This window comes from Galeopterus variegatus, unplaced genomic scaffold (assembly GCF_000696425.1).
Source record: "Galeopterus variegatus unplaced genomic scaffold, G_variegatus-3.0.2 Scaffold562, whole genome shotgun sequence".
Classification (NCBI taxonomy): domain Eukaryota; kingdom Metazoa; phylum Chordata; class Mammalia; order Dermoptera; family Cynocephalidae; genus Galeopterus; species Galeopterus variegatus.
Genome location: NW_007726673.1, coordinates 574040 through 597349, shown reverse-complemented (window position 1 = coordinate 597349; position 23310 = coordinate 574040). Strand labels below are relative to the sequence as shown.

At 42.6% G+C, this 23310-nt stretch overlaps 1 protein-coding gene across 1 annotated transcript in view; it reads left to right on the top strand.

Annotated features, from left to right (window-relative positions):
- The window catches only part of IL31RA (interleukin 31 receptor A), a gene marked incomplete at its 5' end in the record, with an annotated part of 47367 nt that overhangs the window by 9977 nt on the left and 14080 nt on the right, over positions 1 to 23310 (top strand). The window contains 4 exons of the mRNA XM_008570040.1: positions 8695 to 8846; positions 14233 to 14398; positions 18428 to 18507; positions 20722 to 20938. Coding sequence (XP_008568262.1) covers positions 8695 to 8846; positions 14233 to 14398; positions 18428 to 18507; positions 20722 to 20938 — 615 coding nt within the window. The remainder of the gene's footprint in view (positions 1 to 8694; positions 8847 to 14232; positions 14399 to 18427; positions 18508 to 20721; positions 20939 to 23310) is intronic.

The window sequence follows — 23310 nt, the reverse complement described above, 5'->3', positions numbered from 1 at the left end:
ACAGTCCACAGGTTTGACACTATTGTCTGACTAAGATGTTGCTGGGGTTGCCAATTTGGTATGGCTACTTCAGTGACTGCTTAGTTGGCCATTAGTGCCTTGCATGTGTGGATGCCTTGGGTCTTGGGCCTCTCTGGGGAGCCACCTCTCTGGTCAGCTTGGACTCGGCCAGGCTGCTGGGTCATGGGGCGGTACCGCAGGGTGTGTGGTCTCTGCTGAGCTTCCACCTCCCATGTTGGATAAAGAGAAATTCTTCTAAGCAGGGGTTACACAGTTTCCATGGAGGGAATTGGATTATTCAGAGTTCCAAAGTTTCCAAAGAAGTTTTGGAACCTAGGAAATCCAAAGTCCAGGGAACACATCTGGTGAGAGGGTCTTCTTTGGTGGTGGCTTTACTGCAATGCAGGGATAGTTTCTGAGGATGGGAAGTCCAAAGTCCAGGGGACACATCTGGTGAAGGCCTTCCTTGCTGATTTCAGAGACTCAAGGCATCACATTGCAAAAATGGCAAAGCAGAGCTCAATTTGCTTTTCAACAGCCACCAAACAAAAATTAAAAAAAAAAAAAACAACTACCATTGTCCATCTGAGCATGCTGGCAGGTTTGAATTAATTGATAATTGTCAAGTTTCTGAGGCTGAGTCATCCAAAGTCCATCTGGTGGTGGTGATAGTGACCCAGGGGTCTCACATTGCAAGATGGTGGAAGCAGAGAGAGCAGAGAGCTATTTTACCTTTCTAAATCTCAGTTTTACCTTCTATAAAGTGGATATAATAAATGTTAGGTAGTTGAGAGGAGTCAACAAAAATAATTTACTTCAAAATATACTTATCAAGGGCTCAATAAACATCAATAATCTTATGGAAATTACTTAACATGTCTGTTTTTTACAGCTCTGCCCCACTGAGTGGCCACATAGACTGATGACCACCCTTTAGTTCAGGCATGATAAGTACACATTATTTTTTGAGTAGCCACCAAGAGCTTTCTGAATATTATTACCTAGTTAATGGCTTTAAGTAGGGATTTAGCTCTCTAAAGTCCTTCAGGAATTGCAAAAATTAAAAAGATGATACCATTCAATTCTAGCTAGCAAGACTGTGGTGAGATGGGTATTCATACACTGTTAATGGGAACTGAAATTAGGGTAGCTTTTCTGGAAAGCATAATAGCACCATATGGCAGCAGCCCTAAAATGTTCATGCCCTCTTACCCAGTCAACCCATCCTAAGAGGATCTAAGGATGTAGAGAAAGACTTAACTATCATTCATTTATTCATTCACTTAACAAATATTTGATACCTGTTAATTACCAGCCTCTGCCCTCAAGGAGCTTTAACTGAAAAACTGAAAACACTGTGAAAGTGTGGTAATAGAGAAATGATCAAATAAATTTTGTTCATCCATAAGGTTGGAATATCATGAAGCATTTAAAAAGTTATTCTTAGAAGAATTTTTAGAAGAAAGGGATATATGCTGATTGCATAGTATTATTTGAAAGAAAGTGAACCAAGATGCCGGGTACCAATCAAGCTTTATTAAAGGAAAAGAATCTGCAGGGCTATGCCCAAAGTGGGGGGCAGCCCAGGGCTGCCCTCAAAATGGAGGACAGCACCAGGTATGGGGGTGGTAGAGCTTATATAGGGCACCAAGGGTTGGCTGATACCATCAAGGAAGGGCATTATGCTAATGTGGAAACTATGGGACCAGGGTGCAGAACTGCACCCTTGTGGAAGCAAAAGGGTTTCTGTTTAAGTCTTGAGGCTTCCTGTAAAGGGAAGTGGGGCGGGAGTTTGGTGCTGGAGTGGAAGACAAGGCTGGTGGCTATTTTGTGCTTATTGTGTGCACAATGGCACCAGTCACATCCAAAATCCATCATTCCTGCCTTTTAAGTATAGGGAGAAGGGAAAGGGGCAAAGGTCTTATTCTTCTGAAGCTACTTCCTGCTGGAGATGGGCAAAGATATGGAAAAAATAAAAGATTTATGCTGGCAGGCAAAATAATTAGGTGGCGGGGTATTGGTTTCATGTAGAGAGACTGTATTCCTCTGGAAAGGGTTGTTGATTCTGAGGGGCTGATATCCTCCTCGCAGGAACAATTTGGTGATCTTTTGGTTGGTGAAAGCCTTCATTCATTCCTGCAAGGAATTAGAGAAAAACCAAAAGAGACAGGGACCAAAAAGTAGGATGAGTTCCGACCAAGGTATCCAAGGGTTCAATGACTAGGGCCACCCCCAAGATCTGTTTGTGTTTTGTAACCCTTTGCATCGGCAATCAATGCTTGCCTTTAAATGGTTTAAATTGTTTTGGAAGTGAGGTGACCTGTCGCTAGAGGGAGGAGATGCTATCTATATTTAGTTCTTCTGAGAGTTTTTGATAGAATTGAGAGGCAGTAGCAAGGCCCACTATGCCAGTTCCAGTTGCAGGAAGGATCCCTGCTCCAATTAGAAGGTACAATTAGTGCCCTATGGGAACGGGGGCACTTCCTGAGATGGGGGGGCCAAAGTTAGTCCTAGTCCCGTCTCCATCACTCCATCTGTCTGGATGGTGAGCCAAATGAATATGCAAGAAATCACATTAGGGGGGCAGGCAATTGGATAACGTGGTTTTACAAAGGAAATATATATTCCGGTTTTAGGGCATGGATGAGGAGGGGGTAAGTGAGTGGTAGCGTTTGGTGGTGGTAGTGAGGCAGAGTGTGGGCAGGCCCTGAATAACGCCGACAGTCCCCACTGAGGTGAGATTACAGGAAAGTAAAGAGACGTTTGTGGAAACGTTGTGGGCTACATCAACTGGGAGCGGGTGACCACAAAAAGTTTCTTGAGAAGTGGGAGACAAATGAGTTGCTTGAGGACCAGTGTGATTCGCTGAATACTGCATCATCCCTGTGGACCTGGAACCTCCATGTTCCAGGTAAGGGGGAGCATTGAGATAGGAGGAAAAACGTGAGGAAGATGCAAAGGGTTAGGGAGCCAAAAGAATTTAAAGGGCACATTGCCACAATGAAATTGCTATGAAGCATCCTACTGATAGGAGGTAAGGGAGTGCCAGGAGAAATCTTCCTATTATGTTACACTCCTTTGGGGCAGCACTGGCCAGTCTGTAGCAAGTACTAGAACAGATAGTATAATAAAGGTTAGGGACATGGGGTGGCATATACTTATCACGTCCCACAATGGCAAGCCCACGATAGCAGGTCAGGACCAGTCTTGGAATAGCTCTTCTGCTATTCCAAGAAGGACGTGAAGCGGGCCTGCAAGAGGGAGAGGATAATTGCCATGGGAAAGGTCATCCTTCTTCTGGGATTGGGGGAAAAGTGGGGGGTCCTAGAGTATTTCAGTTTTGTGGGTCCTAAAATGGACAAAGTGTAAGGAGGTGTTGGGTTGGGGGTTGAGCAGAGGGACCCCTCTGGCTTGGTGTTAACAGATTCTTTGGGTAAAGTCTCAGGTGCTAGTTTTACCAAGGATAAGTGATACCAAGGGGCCTTTCCTAGTACCTTCACTGCCGTGGGGGTGGTGAGAAGTACTGTATAAGGCCCTTCCCAGCATGGTGAGAGGGGCTTTGGGATTCAGGTTTTAATATACACTTGCTGTCCCGGACTCAGTTTAAAGTGTGAGCAGGTGGTGGGGAAAGGATGAGGCAATAGAAGGTTGGCCTGTTGCTGAAGAAAGTCCCTAATGAGCCAAAGCATAGGGAGATACGGGCCTAAAGGCAATGAGCTAGAAGGGAGAGGTGTGAGAGTGAAGGGTCTGCCATACATAAGTTCGAGGGGGCTGAGGCCTGTGGGCTTGTGGGGGGCAGCCTGTAGGTGAGTGGGTGACTGGTGGGAAGGCCAAAATGAGGGATGATTTCTGAGGTGAGAGCATGCATTGCTGCTGTAGCATCCTCTGAAGTGTGGGGAAAATCCTCAATCCAACCTGAAAAGCTATCTACTGAGGTTAGAAGATAACATGTCCTTTTTTGGGGAGGCATATGAATAAAGTCAATTTGCCAATCCTGACCAAGAGTGTATCCTCTGGCCTGGTGGGTGGGAAAGGACCAAACTTGGAGGCCACCTTGATTTTAGCAGTGAGTACACAAAGCACAGTTTTGAGTGATTTTTTTTTTTGTAATTTGGCCATGTGGAGAGAGTAATATAAGGGCTGAAGAAGGCATAGTAGGGGTTCATAGCCTATATGAACCAAATTATGGAAATCTAAAAGGATTTGCTCAGCCTCTGTGGTAGGGAGGACATAGTGACTGGAGAGATTATACCAGTTGTCCTTCCTCTGTGCTCCCAACTGTTGGAGGTGTTGTATTTCTTGGGGTGTGTAATGGGATAAGGGTGTAGGGGCCATGAGGAGGACCTGAGCAGGAGAGGAAGAGTGGGGGCCTGGTGATTGAGCAGCCTGTTTTGTGGTTAGATCTGCCAGCTTGTTTCCCTGGGCTATGGGGTTGTTGGAGGTTTGGTGTCCTCTGCAGTGTATAACCCCAACCTCCTTTGGGAGTTGTGCAGCCTCAATAGCTTGTCTTAGATTTACTATGGCATAACCTACAGAGGGGGCGGGTGTGGAGGTGGTGCTCCCATCTATGAACCATGTAATGGGATGCAGGGAGATGTGTGGAAAGAGATTGAGAAAGAGGTCTAAAGCCTCCATGCAATTATGTTTTAAGGGTTGTGAGTGTTTTGGGATGAGAGTGGCTGTATTTAAGGGGAGGGCAAGGTTTGAAGGAAAATTGGGAATTCTCAATGAAAGTAAGTTGAATAAGTTGTAGGCAGGAAGGGGAGAGATTTGACATGGCCTTATGGCCAAGAAGGTCTTGACTCTTTGTTATCCAAAAGTTAGTTTAGAGCTTTCTTGTGCTAAAAGGGTGGCTGCCTCCAAGGCCCGTAAACAGGGGGTCCATCCCCAGGCTGTGGTGTCTTGTTGTTTAGAGAGGTATGCAACAGGGGAGAAAATATCTCCTGCCTCTTTTCCTAAAACCCTGACTGCCAATCTTTGGGTTTTGGTGACGTATAGGATAAAAGGATGAGATAGATTTGGGAGAGATAGAGCTGGGGCTGTGAGGAGAGTTGCTTTTCATCACTGGAAGGGAGAATGAATGGACTTTGTGGGATCTAAAGGAATGGTAGGATCCCCTTCGGCTGCCTCATAAAGTGGTTTTGCTAGCATGCCAAAGTTAGGAATCCACACACATAGAGATATCCTGCAAGCCCCAGGAAAGAGAGAATTTCACTCTTTGTGGTGGGAGTTAGTAGTTCAGAAATAAACTTTTGCAATCCACGGTTATTTCTCTGGTGTTTGGGGTGAGGCAGACTCCCAAGTAAGTGACTGAAGGAGAAGAAACTTGGGCTTGCTGGGAGATACTCAACATCGCCTGGACACCAGGAAATTAAAGAGAGCAACAGGGTGGGCCTGTGAATCCTCATAGGAGGGGCTACAAAGGAGGTGGTCATTCACATATTGTATTAAAGTGCTAGAGGTTGGAGGAAGTTTAGATAAGTCTTGAGCTAAGGCCTGGCCAGAAAGTGGGGCTATCCTGAAACCCCTGAGGTAGTACTGTCCAAATAAGTTGTTGGGCACTGTGCATGTCAGGATCAGTCCTGTACTGAGCCATTAGGCTTTCTAACCGGAAGGATGGGTGTATTGAAAGGCGAGTGGGTAGGCCATAAGAAATGAGAAGAAAGGAGTTTGCGTATGATGGGTTTTAAGCCTAGTAAGTGTTTGTTAGTGATGGGATATTGTGGGACATCAGGGAATAAAGAGGGGTTCTGCAACTTAACAAGGATAGGGGAATGGTGCATAGCAATGCAGGGAGAAATGTCTCCTACTATAGGATTAACCTTGTCTGAGGGGGAGGGGATGGTGGAAGCCTCAGGGGCCAGGTCTGGGTGCGGCCTGTAACAGGAGTATTGTAGCTGGAGTTAAAGTGCTTAGGGTAAGAGTAGCTTTGAATTTGAAAAGAATGTCCCATCCCAGTAAGGGGGTTGGGCATTGAGGCATTATTAAAAACTTGTGTGTGAATTGGGTGTGATGTAGGGTGCAGGAAAGGGGTTGAGTGATCCGTGGGCAGTATGCTGATCCCATGACCCCTACTATTGTGATAGAGGATGGGGTGGTTGGTCCTGCATATTTAGGAAGGGTAAAGTAAGTGGCCGCTGTGTTGATGACAAAAGAGATTGGCTTACCTGCTACGAGGTGAGTTACCCTGGGCTCATGCATGGTGATCTCCATGGGGGCCTTGGGCCTTGGGCATCATCAGTCCTCCTCCTGGGCAAAGCCGAGAAGCTTTGGTAGGGATGGCCGTGAAGCCAAAGGCTGTGGGTTGGGGACTGGGCCACTCCATCTCTCGTGAGTGGAACAGTCAATCCCCCCAGTGACCTGGTTGTTTGCAGTGAGGACAGAGCTCAGGAGGGGGCTTGGGGTTAGAACAGGCCCATGCCCAGTGGCCTGGTTGACCACATTTGGAGCAGTTCTTGGGTGGCTTCAGTGCAGCCCACTTTGGAGTATGTGAGCCTCAGATGGCATTAGCCAGGAGTTGGTATTTGGCCTGGTATTCATGTAAAGCCTCAGAGAGATGGGTTAGGAACTCACTGGGATTTTCAGTGGATCTCTGTGTGATTTTTCTAAGCTTGTCATAATTGACTGACTTGTGAGTAGCCTTTGGAGGCCATAAAGATCCCGATCCCTGTGGCTGGCTTGGTAGTCATAATTTGGGTCCATGCAAGAAACAGCAGTGGCTCCCACAGGCTGCCTGTTATTTTGAACATGTACCTCATCTGCCTGTTGGGCTGCTATCCAGACCTGCTCCCTGTCTTCAGGGGACAGTCACTTTTTGAGTTGGGAAAGGTCCAAAAGAGAAGAGGGGACATGAACTTCGACAATCCCTCCATCCCAGCTACTTCACAGAGGGGGATATAAAGGAGCCGGGGCTGAGGACGAAGAGAGGGAAAAGGTGGAGGGGCTGATGAAGGATTTGGAGCATAAGGAGATAGTCGAGGTGGCCTGCATGGGTAGCAGAGTAGTCTGATGGATTAAAAGATTAATCTATGTCCGGAAAGGGGAGGTCAAGCATGAGCTAGGAGAATTTGAGATGTGGGACAGTTTTGACAGGGAGAGAAAGCAGAGAGAGAAGAAGAAGGCTTGGATCACAAGGAATCTCTCCAGCCTTTGCCGTTTCCATGAGTATCTAAATTGAGAGTGCCATCTTGTGGCCACTGGGATCCATTGTAATGAGGCATTTGAGTTTTAATGTCTCCCTGGAGGCTGAGAGGTTGTCCAGGAGACAGCCCAGAGGCATAGAGCGCAGAGTACAGTAGTGTCCTCTTTGCTGTGCACCTTCTTTTTGAGAGAAAAAAAGCCATGACCAGCTAATGAAGCATCCTTCAATAGCTGGGGGGCATGAGAAAAGTTCCCTTGGCCAGGCACCTGTGCTTTGTAGAGACCAGAGTTGTAGAGAGTAGTTGAGGGAACTTGTAGAAGTAGGCAGGACAGACCCAGTGACACCCTGAATTGAGGCCAATGTTGGATGCATTGGCCTGAAATGGCAAAAAGGAGAGAGTCCTGGAGGCACCTGGTTTCTGCAGGTCTGGGAAGGGTGGCCAAGGGCCAATCAACCCAAGAGAGAGGGGATCATCCAACACCATCGGCCAAAACCCTTCCTGGGTTTTGGCACCATAATGAAAGAAAGTGAGCCTAGATGCCAGGTACTGATCAAGCTGTATTAAAGGAAAAGAATCTGCTGGGCTGCCCTCAAAATGGAGGGCAGCACCAAGTGTGGGGGTGGTAGAGCTTATATAGGGTGCCAAGGGTTGGCTGATACCATCAAGGAGGGGCATTACACTAATGTGGAAACTATGGAACCAGGGTGGAGAACTGCGCCCTTGTGGAAGCAAAAGGGTTTCTGTTTAAGTCACAAGGCTCCTCATGAAGGGAAGGGGGGAGGGGTTTGGTGCTGGAGTGGAAGACAAGGCTGGTGTCTATTTTGTGCTTATTGTGTACACAATGGCACCGGTCACGTCCGAAATCCATCATTATTTAATAAAATAAAAGCTTTATTCTGCATAATATCAATTTAAAAGACATGCAAATACTTGCATAGAAAAAAAGCCTGAAAGGAATTATACCAAAATATTAATAAGGGTTATCTCTGGTTGTTAGAATTATTGATGATTTTAAGTGTTTCTTTGTATTTTTCTCTATTTTAAAAAATTTCTGTAATAGGCACATGTTACTTTTATAACCAGAAAAATACATATTTTCATAGAGAAATTTGGAGCTAGAGTGTTTGCAGTGTGCAAAGAAAATGAGAGGTGGTTTCTAATGAATAGTCCTTCATCCTAGGGGTCAAAGAGAGAGAAGCCTAGGGGAGGGGAGAGTAGGTAAAGGGAACAGCCCATTTTCTGGTCCTGTGGTCTCTTTTTCCCTCCCTTCTGCTGGGCACGGATAATGACCCAATCACTAAAAGGCTGATTTGCAGAAAAATTGCAAGAATGTGTCCTCTTTTCCTTGGGCATTCCTTTTTGGGGGAGGTGTAGGGTGGTAGGAGTGGCATTCTTTTTGCACTGTCTTGCTAATGCTGTCTGCATATAGCAGACCACAAAATATGCACTGTCATTTTCTTTCTAGGCTAATTTTTTTTCAATTTTAGGTGGATGTCATTAGCACCTTCTCAACTCTTTGCAAATATGAAAACTGTATGATTTTTATTTTCAGTGAAAACTGAACCACCTGAGATTTTCAGTGTGAAACCAGTTTTGGGCATCAAACGAATGGTTCAAATAAAATGGATTAGGCCTGCATTGGCACCTGTTTCATCTAATTTAAAATACATGCTTCGATTCAAGACAGTCAGTAGTACCTGCTGGGTAAGTTATGCCATTATAATATTTCTATTAGAATACTTGAGGAAAAGAATCGTTGACTTTTGTTGACCTGGAATTATCTTTTTCACTTTCTACATTGAAGACAGAGGAGAGGCAAGTAGTGAGTACTTTCCTTCCCAGCTTCCCCTTTGGACCTTTTAGATTGGAAAAGTGTTCTACCATAGGCATTATACAGTCTGCACAGGAACATCTGAGAAAGTGAGAAATTTACTTTTGCATCCCATCCTGGTTAGTGTCTATGTTGGCTGCCAGAGATTCTGTGGTTTGGCTCTTTACTTTTTAATTTTGTCAGCCTTTTATAAAATTGTGAAGTATAGCACACATTTAGAAAAGTGAACAAAACTTAAATAATTTAACAAATTATTCGTGCTCATTTAAAAACCACTGAGTTCAAGAGTAGAACATTTCCAGCATGCCAGAGCCTTCTGCTTACTCTTTCCCGATTACATGACCACCCCCTCCTCCCCTTAGAGCTAACTGTTATCCTGATTTTCACGGTAATCACTTTGATTTTATTATTGTTTTGCCATTTAAGCCTGCATCCCCGAAAAAAAAACAAAAACATAGTTTAAGGGACTGTGCTCTCATTCCTTGACCCCAAGGATGGAGTGCGCAAGAGACGTATATGAGGAACGTATAAATGGAATTCACATTGTCCTTTTTTAAGTTTGGCATCTTTCTCTCAATGCTGTTTTTTTATGATTCATTCATACTATGTAATGCTGTCCTTTATATAGGTTATATACCTTCATTACTGTGTAGTATAATATTGTATGAACACAATGGAATCATGACTTAACTCTGTGTTTACCTGATTTTTAATGAGGTTTCACACCCTTTCATGTGTTTATTGGCCATTTGGATTCCTTCTTTGTGAGATGCTGGTTTAAGCCATTTGCACATTTTTTCTATTGAACATTCTGTCTGATCTTTTCATTGACTTGTAGGCGTTCCTTATATATTCTATTTGTGAATCTTTTATTTGTTTTTTGTGTTGCCGACATCTCTCACTATGTGGCTTACCTTTTCACTCTCTTAATCGTGACTTTTGATGAACAGACCTTTTAAATATTAATACTGCCCAATTTTATCAAACTTTTCCTTTATGCTCACTGCTTTTTGTGTCTTGAGACATCTTTTCTTACCTCAAAGTCCAGAAGATATTCTCCTTTTCCATCAATGTGGCCTGAAAGTTATATCACCTATTTTTTTTTTTTTTTTGTAAGCACCTCATATGACTGACTCTTTTTTTTTTTTTTTTTTTTTTGTCAGCTGGCTGATACAGGTAACTCATAGGATTGACTCTTAATCAACTACTATCCAATTAAATCTTTCAGACTACCACCCCCAACAGGACTTGCCACGATTTTATAATTTGTTGGTTTTTAACCTAAGTTCAGGTATTTTACTTGTTCCTGTTGAATTTCTTCATGTTGGTTTTATGCATCATTTCAGCCTACTTAGAATCTTTACTCTGTCATCCAAAACTTACAGTTAACTTTTTATTTGCTAACTTTTCAATATCTTCACATTTAATAACACTTACTTCTATACCTTTATCTAATCTTAATAAAAATGGTGACTGAATCAGTGCCCAGTTTTTAACCTAAGTTCAGGTATTTTACTTGTTCCTGTTGAATTTCTTCATGTTGGTTTTATTCATCATTTCAGCCTACTTAGAATCTTTACTCTGTCATCCAAAACTTACAGTTAACTTTTTCTTTGCTAACTTTTCAATATCTTCACATTTAATAACACTTACTTCTATACCTTTATCTAATCTTAATAAAAATGGTGACTGAATCAGTGCCCAGTGGTAAACCAGTAGACACTGTCCAGAGACATCAACCCCTCCTTCTCTGAGTGTGGTAATTTATTCAGACTTCTATGAATATGTGTAATTACCATGACAGTCATTCAACCTACCTTTTCCATCCTGTCCTGGAGGCTAATATGAAACTCTTTCCTTTGTGGAAACTCATAGACACCATGTCTACTGCATCCTCTCCTGTTCTGTAACTCTTTCACAAAAGAAAACTGGTTAAGTTTCACTTATTCTATGTTCAGAGGTGATGTTGGTCACTCCTCCTCCCAGCTTCCTTTCTAAGCCAGCTGTGGAACCATTCTCCTGCAATCTGACTACATGTAACATTTGGCTTATTGATTTGCAGTTTAGGGAACCCTTAAGCAGGGCAGTCTCTGGCACAGCACAAGCTCATCTTCCTTCATACCACATGTCATGGTCTCAGTGAGCCTGAGGAACTTCTGGGGTGATCTGTTTGCAAGGAAACCTGATTCCTTCTATTTGCTTGAGCCCAGAGTCACTACAGCTACTTGGATAGGGTCCTACAAGAGAAACAAACCATGTACAACACTAAGTGAGGGCATTAAGCATAAACCACTCCAACTCTTGGCATTCTGTTCCCCACCATCTTCATTTTTGCCTCCTTCCTCCCAGTTTCTGAAGTTAAGATGTCCTTCCTCCTGTTCTCCTGGCAGATGTGGGAAGGAAGGTAGAATGTGCAGCCAGTGCCCTCTCTCTTCTTTCAGCTTTCAAATGCAAGCAAGTCTCCTCAGTTCTAAACCCAACCCAACCCATCGCAGCCTTCCATCAGTGGTTCCCACTGTTGATCGGAAAAGGTCTAAATCCTTAACCCTCAGAGACCTGGCCCCTACTGACCCCTGCAACATCACTGCTCACCTTGCCCTTGCTTCTCTAGTAAATCTGAATTGCTTGTTTGCTTTGCATTATGTTGTCTGAATATTCCATGCCTCTGCCTAGAACACCCTCTTCTTTTGTACTTCTGCCCCCATCTATTCATCTTTCAGAATTCAGGGCTGACAAATTTCCTTCTGAGAGCCTGAGCTAGGTGCCTCTCCACTGCGTGCTTCTGTCATTGTACTTAACAATTGACTTACTCAAATTTGTCTCTCCCCTATAAGACTGTAAGTTCCTCAGATGCAGGGACCTTGTTTTTCATCTGTGTTTTCCCTTTGTCTGGCACATGCCTGTGCTCAATAAATGTTTGTTTAACTAAACTAAACCATGTAAAATCAATCCTAAGCTTTCAACATGTACATATAACAAGACCCATATTTGTATGATGCTATATGGGTTACAAAGTGCTTTCTTATACCCCAAATTATTTAATACTTGAAAATATCCTATATATGACACATTGCTATCCCCATTTTTTATAGATTAGGAAATTGAGATGTAGAGAGCTCAAACAAGATCACAAGGCTTGTAAGTTGTAAACCTAAGCCCAAGTTTTCTGATTCCAAGTTCGTCATTTATGTGACCATACTTCAGCAACCTCCAAACCTTCCTCTGGCCCTAGTCTACAGAGGTTGCATCTTTATATAATGAAACCATGGGAACATCCTTGAAAAGGATCTCAAGACTATTTTAAAAGTTTGGTTTAGGCTTTGCACCAAAACTTCTGACTTATCTCTTAAGACAAACAGTTTGGGTAAACTAGGAATTGACAGAAAGCATAGATGGTTGGAAACAAATCTGAGGATGCTACTTAGTGATTCGCTAGAATTCTATTGTCTGCGTTGAGTTGGGGAAATTTTATTTTATTGGCAACTGGCTGGTACAGGGATCTGAACCCTTCACATTGATGTTATCAGCACTGTACCCTAATTAAGTGAGCCAACTGGCCAGCCCGGGAAAATTTTAGATCTAAGCCTGTATATGAAGGATCAGTTGATCCTGGACCCTGTGAAGGCCAAAGGCACATAGCCTGGACAAAAAGCCAAGCTAAAAGGACGTTAAAGGCACATTCTTTGAAAGACTGAAAGCTTTCTTGTTTCCTCTGAGGCTGGGGCTGAGAAGAACAGGCTTTTGTGGCTACATTAGCTAGAGCTTTCTGAGCAAGAATGTGGTGAGAACCACCAAGTGGGCCAGACCTGCTGAGGGTAAGAGCAAAGCAGGAGGAAAAATTAGAAAGATGAAAAAAGAAAGAATATTTTATATTTTTAAAAGCATGAAAAGTGAAATAGAGCTTCTGTTAGACTTGCTTACCCTTGTCGTATGGATTGGTATTACTTTTATTTTGAATTACATAGGGAGGGCACCATGTGGTTGGCCTTCTCCTAACCATCTTACTCCTGTTCCAACTGGATCCCATAACTAATGATGGATTGTCCCAAGTTATGCTCCTCACAATCTTAGTCTGCTGCCCCAGAGGTTCCAGGGACTATTTGGATGAGGATGCTCAGGGAACCTGGGATTCAGCAGTGAAACTGCCATCACCTCCGGACCCTCCTCCTTGCTGCACCTCACTAGGCTGGGAGTTCAGAAGTGTCCATTGGCAGCTGATGCTCAGCTTTCTGCCACAGACATACATCCTCCTTTTGCCTAAACTCCTTTAGGCCCAGGACATGGAATTAGGTACTTATTTTCACAGCTGTTACATACACCTATGAAAAATCAAGACTCCCTTCTCTTGCAGGGTTCCATAGGAATGTGCTGTGTGCATACCAATGAATTGGACATATCTATTAGTGCAGTTTATTTTTATTAATCAACTCAAAATAAGTTTTATAAGCCAACAGCTAAAAGTTTATATTGTAGCAACAACAACTGTGCTCAGAAAGGAATAGCTAAATTTTTAGTTTTTGTTGGAGGGGCTGGATCCAGAAGGAACTCTAGAGATTTTATAAAGCAATACCCTCATTTGACTAATGAGAAACTGACATCAAGAGAAGAGAACTGATTTATTTACCTCTCCCCTGCCTAAGAGAGCGTCCAGGCTGTTGAGACTTTTAGCAGGTTGACTGGTCACTCAAAGACCAACAGTTTGAAATGGAAGATTTGGGTAAAGGGAAAGAGCCTAGGGGTGAAGAAATCTGTGTTCTGGGCTTAGATCTGCTGGTCACAAACACTGAGGTTGTCCATGGTCACTTAACTTTCCTGGGTCTTGTCTGTGACATGAGGATTGAACTTGATGCTGATAAGGTCTCTGTCCCTGCTATTCTGTGAGGCTGTATCTCTAGGTGTTAACCGTTTATGAGTTTAAGCTGAGGCCCTTGACCTGGTCAGAGGGCTCTACCTTGCATCTTCCAGAACAGCCAGGGCTCTGCTCATTCAGACCCGGCCCAGAGGCAGGAATTTCTGCCCCACAAGCTTAGAGATAGATAATGGGGAGGGAGGTGGTGGTTCACGGGACAATTCACATCTATTTAGGTGCAAATTGTTCCTAGGCATGTGTAGAGGTTTATTTATGAAAATGATACACTTTAAAATTTGAGAGAGCGTTACTAGTTCTGAAAACTTAAAATCCTTGCGGAGTGAAGAGGAAAAATGGAAAGATAACAGAGGCTGTCTCCATTTCCACTCAGGGTTGTCTTTGTTTTGTAGATGGAAGTCAACTTCACCCAGGGCTATATGAATACCAACCAAGCCTACAACCTCACAGGGCTGCAGGCTTTTACAGAATATGTCGTAGCTCTGCGATGCATGGCCGAGGAATCAACGTTCTGGAGTGACTGGAGCCAAGAAAAAGTGGGAACAACCAAGGAGGAAGGCAAGCTGCTTCCTGTAATTCCCTTTCTGCCTGCTCCAGCGTGGGGCTGCCTAGGCCTGGCCTTGATGGGTTTTATTATTATTGGTGGGTTGTGGTGGCTCCCAAGTGCCGAGCTTGGGAATCATGGAATCCTAGGGCCTGGGGAGTCTGCATGGTCCCTCTCCACAGGCAGTCATGTACCCACCTAACCCCCCAGGAGTGAGCCTGTGCTCCTCTGAAGTTGTTAGTTACCTTAGCAGCTTTACGCCCCAAAGGTAAAGGACCTCATCTTTCATATTCTTATAAGGTTCTTATACTATATGTAAAAAGGTATCATATCATTTAAAGGTGTCCTATGATGAGTTAAAGGTAGTACACTCTGGAACTGCTACTAAAACAATAAAGGTATAGCTAATGAAAGAAAGATTACATCTTTAATGACAGTGAGGGAAGGAAAGAGACAGGAATCGTGCATTGATTGAGGCTTACCGTGCATAAGGTGTGGCCATCAAGAACAGTGCTTCCAGCCAGTGGGTGTGGCTTAAATCCCAGCCTGGCCCTGGAGTGACTTTGGGCAGGATACCTAATCTTTAAGCCTCAGTTTCCTCACTATTCCCCCTTTCCATATTGGAACTTAATTTTTAAAACTGAGTTTATGATAGTGCCTACTTTTTTTCAAATTCATAAACCGTTTCTTTCTTTCTTATATGATGAAGTGCCAGTTGTTTAATACACACCACCTCAAATCTTCTGTTTGAAAACTTCTAAGTTGAATATGCAGCACTATCTATTTTCTTTTGGATTTCAACATATTGATTATTAGGGTTACTTACTTGACATTTAATTTAAATGTCTACTTGGCTACGTGATACAGATATAATTTGATTCCAATCCTGGCTTTATTACTTAAAAGCCTGTGCTGTTTGTTAGTTGCTTTATTTCTCTGTGCTTCAGAAATGGGGATAGAAATATTGCTATATCTAATTATAGGGCTGTGGAATTAAATGAGATAATTCAGGTAAAATGCTTAATACAGTGACACTTGCTAAAAGTTAGCATATTATTGTTGGTTTTTAATAAGGTTACCTGTATGTGTCTGATTACTGGTGGTTGTGGGGATACCCATATGGTAATAGGAACAATATAGAATTAGATTATTACCGTATCAGTCCAGACAAGTGATGCCTTTGAATATGTAGATATTTTGGCTGATTTGGCAAATTTTAATTTTGTTTTTCTTTCCCACAGATATAGAGTTATTATTTCCCCCCCTTTGTTTGAACTGCAAATCCATTATCAACTCATGCTTAATGAAAAGTTGGCTATAATAATTGTAGAAGATTTACATGCTAGTCAGACAATGGTTTTACTAAAAGCTGCATCTGTGGGAAGTCTATATTGGGCAGACTGTTTCTCTTTGGACCATATCTGCAGGAAATAGTGGCCATTTTAATGAAAGAAGAAAATGTGCAATTAAACTCATTCGTTATCACCATCTACTAAAACTAAATGGCTGCTCATGAGATAAATTTAAGGAGAATTTCACTTATATTTCTAATCAAGTTCCTGGAATGATTATTTAATAGTAAGTTTATTTTTGCCTGTATCATCTTTGAGATGAATATTTAGGGCTGAATTGTAATGAACACTTTGTCTTTAGATTTTTCTTAATTATCAATGTTATTTATCCCTGAGTTTGACTTTCCACATGACTGGAACAGAGAGATTCTGCAAGTTAGAGACGCAGTGATTCCTTCTAATTCTGTGGGTTACCTATGAAGGTCTAATGACTTTGTAGCCTTGAGCTAAGGCTGTCTTCTGGGAGAAACTTGTAGACTTGGCTTGTAGACAGGCTGAAACTAGCCTCTTGCTCCCTGTCTGAGAAAGTTGAGTACTGGCTGTTCTATCTTCCAATTCAGGAAAGACCTTTGGGAAATCAGAAAACTGGCAGAGCTCAGTGGAATTCAGATGAAGTCATATGTAAAGACTAAACAGTTCCAGTCTACTTAAAAGCAATTTAGATGGAATTAGATATTATTGGACGACCCTGGTCCTAACAGCTAGACTGTGTTATCCACACTTTGGCTTCTGTAAAAGTAGTTGTAGAAATGTGACTCTCCACTGATGACAAAACAAGTTACTGACTTTATTGCCCTTTGGTATATTTTTTCTATTCCAACTTTAGTTGGAGTTCAGTAATTTCACTTTAAGATACCCAATCACCTAAAATTAAAAAGATCCCTGGGCTGAGCCCGTGGCGCACTCGGGAGAGTGTGGCGCTGGGAGCGCAGCAGCGCTCCCACCGTGGGTTCGGATCCTATATAGGGATGACTGGTGCGCTCACAGCGCTCGCTGGCTGAGCGCGGTGCGGCTGGTCTCAAAAAGAACAACAAAAAAAAGATCCCTGAAGACAATCTCTCAGTATTAAAATAGTTTAGATCTTGGCCCGAGTGGTGAACCTCAGTCTTTGTGGTCCTAATTTCATTATCTCTAACCATGTGACTTCCTCAAGAAAAGATTTAGAGTGCAATAACAGCAGCTTCAATTAGGGGCATCTCCTCTCTTCTCCCAATTACAGGCCACTAGCCTTCTGGACAGTTCTTTAGGACTCTTTGCTTTCCTCTCATGGCTAACGTGTGTGGGTTATTCTTTAATCATCATCTCAGCATTTTGACATTTCAGGTGCATGTCAGAACATTCAACTATAAATTGCCAGTGATCCACCCCTGACCAGAACTTGCTTGAGATGTAGTATTTGAGAGACCTAGTCCAGAGATCAAGTGTCAAGTAAATTCTTTGTTTTTGTAAGCTTTATGCCTGTACAGTTAGATCACCAGAAGCCTGAATTCTTAGACTATGTTGTCTTAGACTGTGTTGTTTACTGGGGAAAGGGATGAGTCAGGATTTATGCTGTTGTGTTTTATAGAAGACAACTATGAGAAATGCATGTATGCAATAGTATTTTTGTGCTTTTCTCAACTGGGATTGCAGATGTTGGCCTTTATGTTACCCTGTGTCCTTTTTGAGAGTATCTACATGACAAATTCCATTTATAAATTTAGTGTCCATAGCCAGAAAATAGTTGCCTCTTCATATGAATTTCTGTTTCATTTTTATCAGGCCATGAGAGCTATGTGACTGAATATGATTGTTTCTACTTTTCCTGCCAGCATTAAGTTTATACCTCAGGGAGAGACTCAGTGAAGGTTATTTCACTGTTCCTTTCTCATTTAATTTTTTTCTTATATTTTATAACATTACTACATTCAGAGTGCAACAACTGCAGCTTCAATTAGGGACATTTTCTCTCCTCTCCAAATTACAGGCTACTAGCCTACAGTTCTTTAGAACTCTTTGCTTTGGGTACTCCCATATTTTAGTATGCATAACCACACAGGTTAGTATGCAGTTTCATCCTTTTTGGAAGTAGACATGGTATAGATTATATACACGCACCCCTCCTTATCTGTTATCTGTGTCACTCCCAGCTTTAATGTATCTTTTAAGATATAGATGTTATATCTTAGAGGACATGAGATGGTCACATTTTAATCTGGATTTGGGTGATATATTACAGTGGTGTCTATTGTACTTTTTTTTTTTTTAACCTTGTATTAAGTCATCAGACCCAAGAACAGTTTTATTTTTTACCTTTGGTTGATTTAAATCCTTCAACCAGGGCCGGCCCGTGGCTCACTCGGTAGAGTGCGGTGCTGATAACACCAAGGCCGCGGGTTGAGATGGTCACATTTTAATCTGGATTTGGGTGATATATTACAGTGGTGTCTATTGTACTTTTTTTTTTTTTAACCTTGTATTAAGTCATCAGACCCAAGAACAGTTTTATTTTTTACCTTTGGTTGATTTAAATCCTTCAACCACAAAATGAAGACCTCGTTGGTCATTGTAGGACTGCCATCCTTCCACTCTCCACCTTACTCCCACTGGCTCCCTCAAGCAGATCTTTCCTGACTGCCCAGCGCAGTCTCCGCATCTCCTGTCGCAACTCCCTTCTCTCTGGGTTGACCACCTCACTCTTGTTCCTGACAGCTCCATACGGCCTGGATCTGTGGAGAGTCCTGAGACCAGCCGAGGTGGATGGAAGAAGGCCAGTGCAGTTGTTGTGGAAGGTGACCTCCCTCTGGGCTATTTTTTTTCCTGTTTAAAAACCCTTGCTCTCTAACTCCTCCAAAAACTGTGATTTTTGACATTTTGCCTCCTGAATTTCCTTCCCTAGAGGGCTTTATGATGCCCCATTCTCACAATGGTTACCCAACTAAAAAAAGCCCCAAAGGTTACCTCACAGGTGGCCCGAATATGCATTACAGACCCTGGCCCCCGTCTTCTTTGGTCTGAAATGTTAACATTTGGGGGCGGTAGAAAGTGCAGGTGCAGGAGGCATTACAACCCTCTGGAGGAAGCTATCACTGGCTGCCCTCCACTGGAAGGCAATTGGAGACCCTGTAGCCCCACCTCATGTCTGAGAAGAGCACTGACTGGGGGCCAGCTCACTGGTGTGCCCTCAGATCATCGCCAACATATGTGGTACACATGTCCTGGGATAGTGGAGTGCAAAGTCAGAAGAAGGGTCAGATGATCCTTTTTAGGAGGAGAAGGAAAAGGCAGGTAGCTAATGCAGAAACGAGGAGAAAGGAGGAAATAAGAAAAGAAAGTGGGAAAAGGAACAGAAAAGGAGGGGGAAGAGGGAATAAACAGGAAAGGAAAAGAGCAAATAGAGAGAAAGACACAGGAAACAGGAGAGAAAAGATGGGGAAGTTGGGAGAAGAAAGGGGGGAGGAAGATACCGTAACTTTTTAGTATGTCTCCAGAATTCTTAGGAGGTACTTAGCATGTTATCTGATACTTGTTAAAGTCCAGGCAAGTTTAATCCATTTGAAAATGTACAAATTGCCTTTCTTTACCAGATGACATTTCATTCCCAATCTCTTCAGGCTTGGAGCACCCTCCTGTCTTTGCCCCTCTTCCTTCATACCCCTGGGGCTGCGGGACACAGGCAGGTTGCAAGAAGCAGCAGGAGTGGGAAGGCCCAACCAGTGGTGCTGGAAAAATTTGAGAATCAATCCCAGATGTTGTGGTTTCTTTCTCAGTCACCAAGGGTGAAAACAGATCACTCTGTCGACACATTGTTGGGGGAGGAAAGCAAGCAGTGACACTTACTCACATGTCATCCTAGCTACACAGCAGTGGGTAAGGGTCAAGTAGGCCAACCTGTAAAGTAGGTGAGATGGGCTCCAGTGCCCTCCTCCTCCCCCTTGCCTGGGGACTGGTCTTCCTTTTGCATCAAGAGGAGAGAGTTTGCTAAGCATTTGAGTTGTTTAAAAAAGAATGTACTAAACAGCTCTAAAATTAGTGATGATGGTTGTACACTGTGATATGCTAAGAACCATTGAATGTACACTTTAAAACAGTGAATTTTATGGAATATGAATTATTCCTCAATAAAGCTGTTATTTTCAAAAGAGAATGGGTTGTCTTGATAGATAAAAGGCTCTTAATCACTAACCTTTTATGCCGTGGTTGATGTAGAGGAAATTTCTGAACTGGGAAGGCAGTGGGACGAAGTGACTTCTAAAGTCCTGTCTGATGTTACGTTCAGTCATTCTGCTCCATCCGTGTGTGTAATCAGTAACAGAAAGTGAACAACAGAGAAGCCCTGTAATTCTTGGGAAACACTCAGCATGCTGGCTCCTAGGTAAAACCTCTGATTAGTGGCCCAAGTTCAGGGCTGAAAATAGAGTTTGGCTTGGAGCCCTCGGGGTTCAACCTTAAGCTTCTCACCAAGGGTTTGGGACTTGTAGGGCAGCCCTGAACTTTTAGTTCTCCTAGCTGGAATGCCTGGCTAGGGTGTCTCGTCCAGGGAAGCTGGCTCCCTCCTCAGAAGGGGAGATGTGGAGATAAAAGACGCAGGGCATAGATACTTTCCAACCCTTGGAGACTTCCAGGCAAGAGATGACCCAGGGCCAGAACAGACTCGGGATTGGCTCGAGGGAACACCTCAGCGCATAAGATAAATAAGGAGATAAGATAAAAGCAGAAATAAGGGTGGCTTGCTTACACTGGTTTGGGCATTCTCTTAGTTTAACCTCATGGAATTAGACTCAGGTTAAGGGTTGATATCAAGGTATCAGTTAGTAAATCCCCTTTTGTGGCACTTTAAGGGTTAATATCACAGCACGGGGCATGTTATTCATCCCTGGGGGGTAATTACCTGATTGTACTTTAGCATCTAATAGCTCACATTATCCTCACTCCCCATCCTCACCACTCTTCACTGTCTCCATGCCTTTCTTTTTCTGTTGTTGGCAATATGCCTCTGGGTTCAGAAGGCAAGAGGAGCCCCAGTCCTGGAGAAAACCCTTGGCTACAACGTATGGTACTTTCCGGAAAACAACACTAACCTCACAGAGACAATGAACACCACTAACCAGCAGCTCGAACTGCATCTGGGAGGCGAGACCTACTGGGTGTCTGTGATTTCTTATAATTCTCTTGGAGAGTCTCCTGTGGCCTCTCTGAGGATTCCAGCTATTTATGAAAAGTGTAAGTAGAGCATAAACTTCTTACTTAGGTGCCTGGTCCCATCCAATGGGACAAGGAGCAGTTCCTATCCTCTCAGGGGTAGCTGTTTCTCTTGAGTCCAAATGCAAATGGAGTGGGGAATTTTTAGGTTGTGGTGGGGAAAACAGAATCTGCTGGTAATTAATGAGCCCTAGAAGTAAAGTTCCCGTGGGACAAAACCTGTGTTAAAAATCAGAGACTTCATAAGTCACATAAGGACTTTTTCTACATGCAACTTTTATTTGTTTTGGTCTAAGTACATGTCAACTGGGTTAAGCGATGTAGAAGTGTCTATTTTGTCACATTTGTCCTCAGTGACTCAAGCCTCTCTCACACGCTTCCCCCACAGATGGGTATTAACCAGTCCCCAGCCTTGGTCGAATGCTCACGTTCCTTTTTCCTCCTTTCCCCGATTCCATCTGATTGCTAAGTTAGGAAAAATTCTGACATTTATACTTGCCGATAAATTGCTCATTTCACTTCTGATGAAGCAGTTTGTAATACCGCTCACAGGCAAACTTGTATTTTGTATCCTGTTTTGGAATAAAATACCTTCTTTGATTCTTATTCAAGGAATTGCAGGCAATAGATTTCCTCTTCCCTGCTTTATTTTTCTGTATCAAACTTAGCATCAGCCTTCATTCTATGTATTTTCTCATTTATTTTATTACCTTTCTCTCCCTCAATAGGATACAGGTTCCATGAGGGCAGGGATTTTTGTCTGTCTTTCTTTTCTTTTCATCTAATTGCTAATGCCTTGAATAGCACAGAGCAGTTGCCATAGAGCAGGCGCTCAGTAACTATTAGTTGAAACACACCATAGCTAGGGAATGAACTCTCCAATTCACCACATCTCTCTGTGGGCTTCGAACTCAGGCTGGTTCAGACATTCACACAACCAGCACCAGATTTCTCTGCCTGTCCTCCCTTCCTTCTCTCTCCTTACACTTAACCCACTTTTTCCCTCAGTTTAGAACTCCTAGACATTCTAGGAGTATAAATTGAGCTATACTTGATATTATTTTAGTTAGTCTCTAGTAGTTGTTCCCATAGTCCTTAGTTCCTGACATCCTAGTTCCTGCCTATCCAATGCCCTCCTGATGGAGTTTCTGACAAATGTGTCATTTGAATACACAGTTTTTGTTGATAGAGGCACTGCTGAACAGTAATCTCGATTTCCTGGTGTGGCCCCAGAATGGGAAGCAGTAAAGACAAGGAACAAAAGCATGGGCTTTGGAGCCCAACAGCCCTGGGTTCGAATCTTTGCTCTTCCACAAGATACCGTTAACCTTGGGCAAGTTACCTAACCTCTTTAAAACTTAACTACTTATAAAATGGAGCTATTATACAATAATACCTACCTCATAAAGCTGTTATGAGGATTAAATGAGATTGTGTATGTAAAATGCTTTGTCTAGTGCTAATTATTACTGTTATTATTCTTAATAACATTTCCAATTATTTAAATTTCTATTAGGCATGGATTATCAATTTTAAAAATATGATAAAATATACTTTAACAAAAATTATGCTAAATTCATTTAGGTTTTTTCTGGCTTTGTGTCAGAAGCATAAGTGTGACCATCAGTTATAATGGTCCGAGACCAGGTGTTGGCAAATCACAGCTTGCAGATGAATCTGGTGTGACATGTGTTTTCATAAATGAAGTTTTACTAGAACACAGCCATACCTATTGGTTTACATATTGTCTATGGCTTCTTTTGTGCAACAATGGCAGAGTTGAGTAGTTGTGCCAGAGACCATCTAGCCTGTAAAGCCTAAAATTTTACTATCTGGCTCTTTACAGAGAAACTTTATAGACCCCTGTCCTAGACAGCCAGAAATTAATGTTCTATAGAATTTTTTTTTAATAAAATGGAGACAACTGGAGAATAGTTATAATAATAATAATTTTTGTAAGAATAAATGTCTGGCTCTTTACAGAGAAACTTTATAGACCCCTGTCCTAGACAGCCAGAAATTAATGTTCTATAGAATTTTGTTTAATAAAATGGAGACAACTGGAGAATAGTTATAATAATAATAATTTTTGTAAGAATAAATATCATTAAGTATAATTATCATACATTGTCCATTAGTGTGTGTCAGGCATTGTGCTAAGATAAGTTCCAGAGGCTGGGAACTTATACTGGAACTTATCAATAGATATCAGGGTATCACATCATGAGAGAAATGGCCTGAGAGAAATGGCCTGAGCAAGACAGCTAACCTTCTCACTCACTCTCTTTATAAAGCCATCAGAACCACACGCATGATTACTCACTACTTCATGAATGGATCAATCCATTCATGAGGGCATAGTCCTCATGATCCAATCACCTCTCAAAGACCCC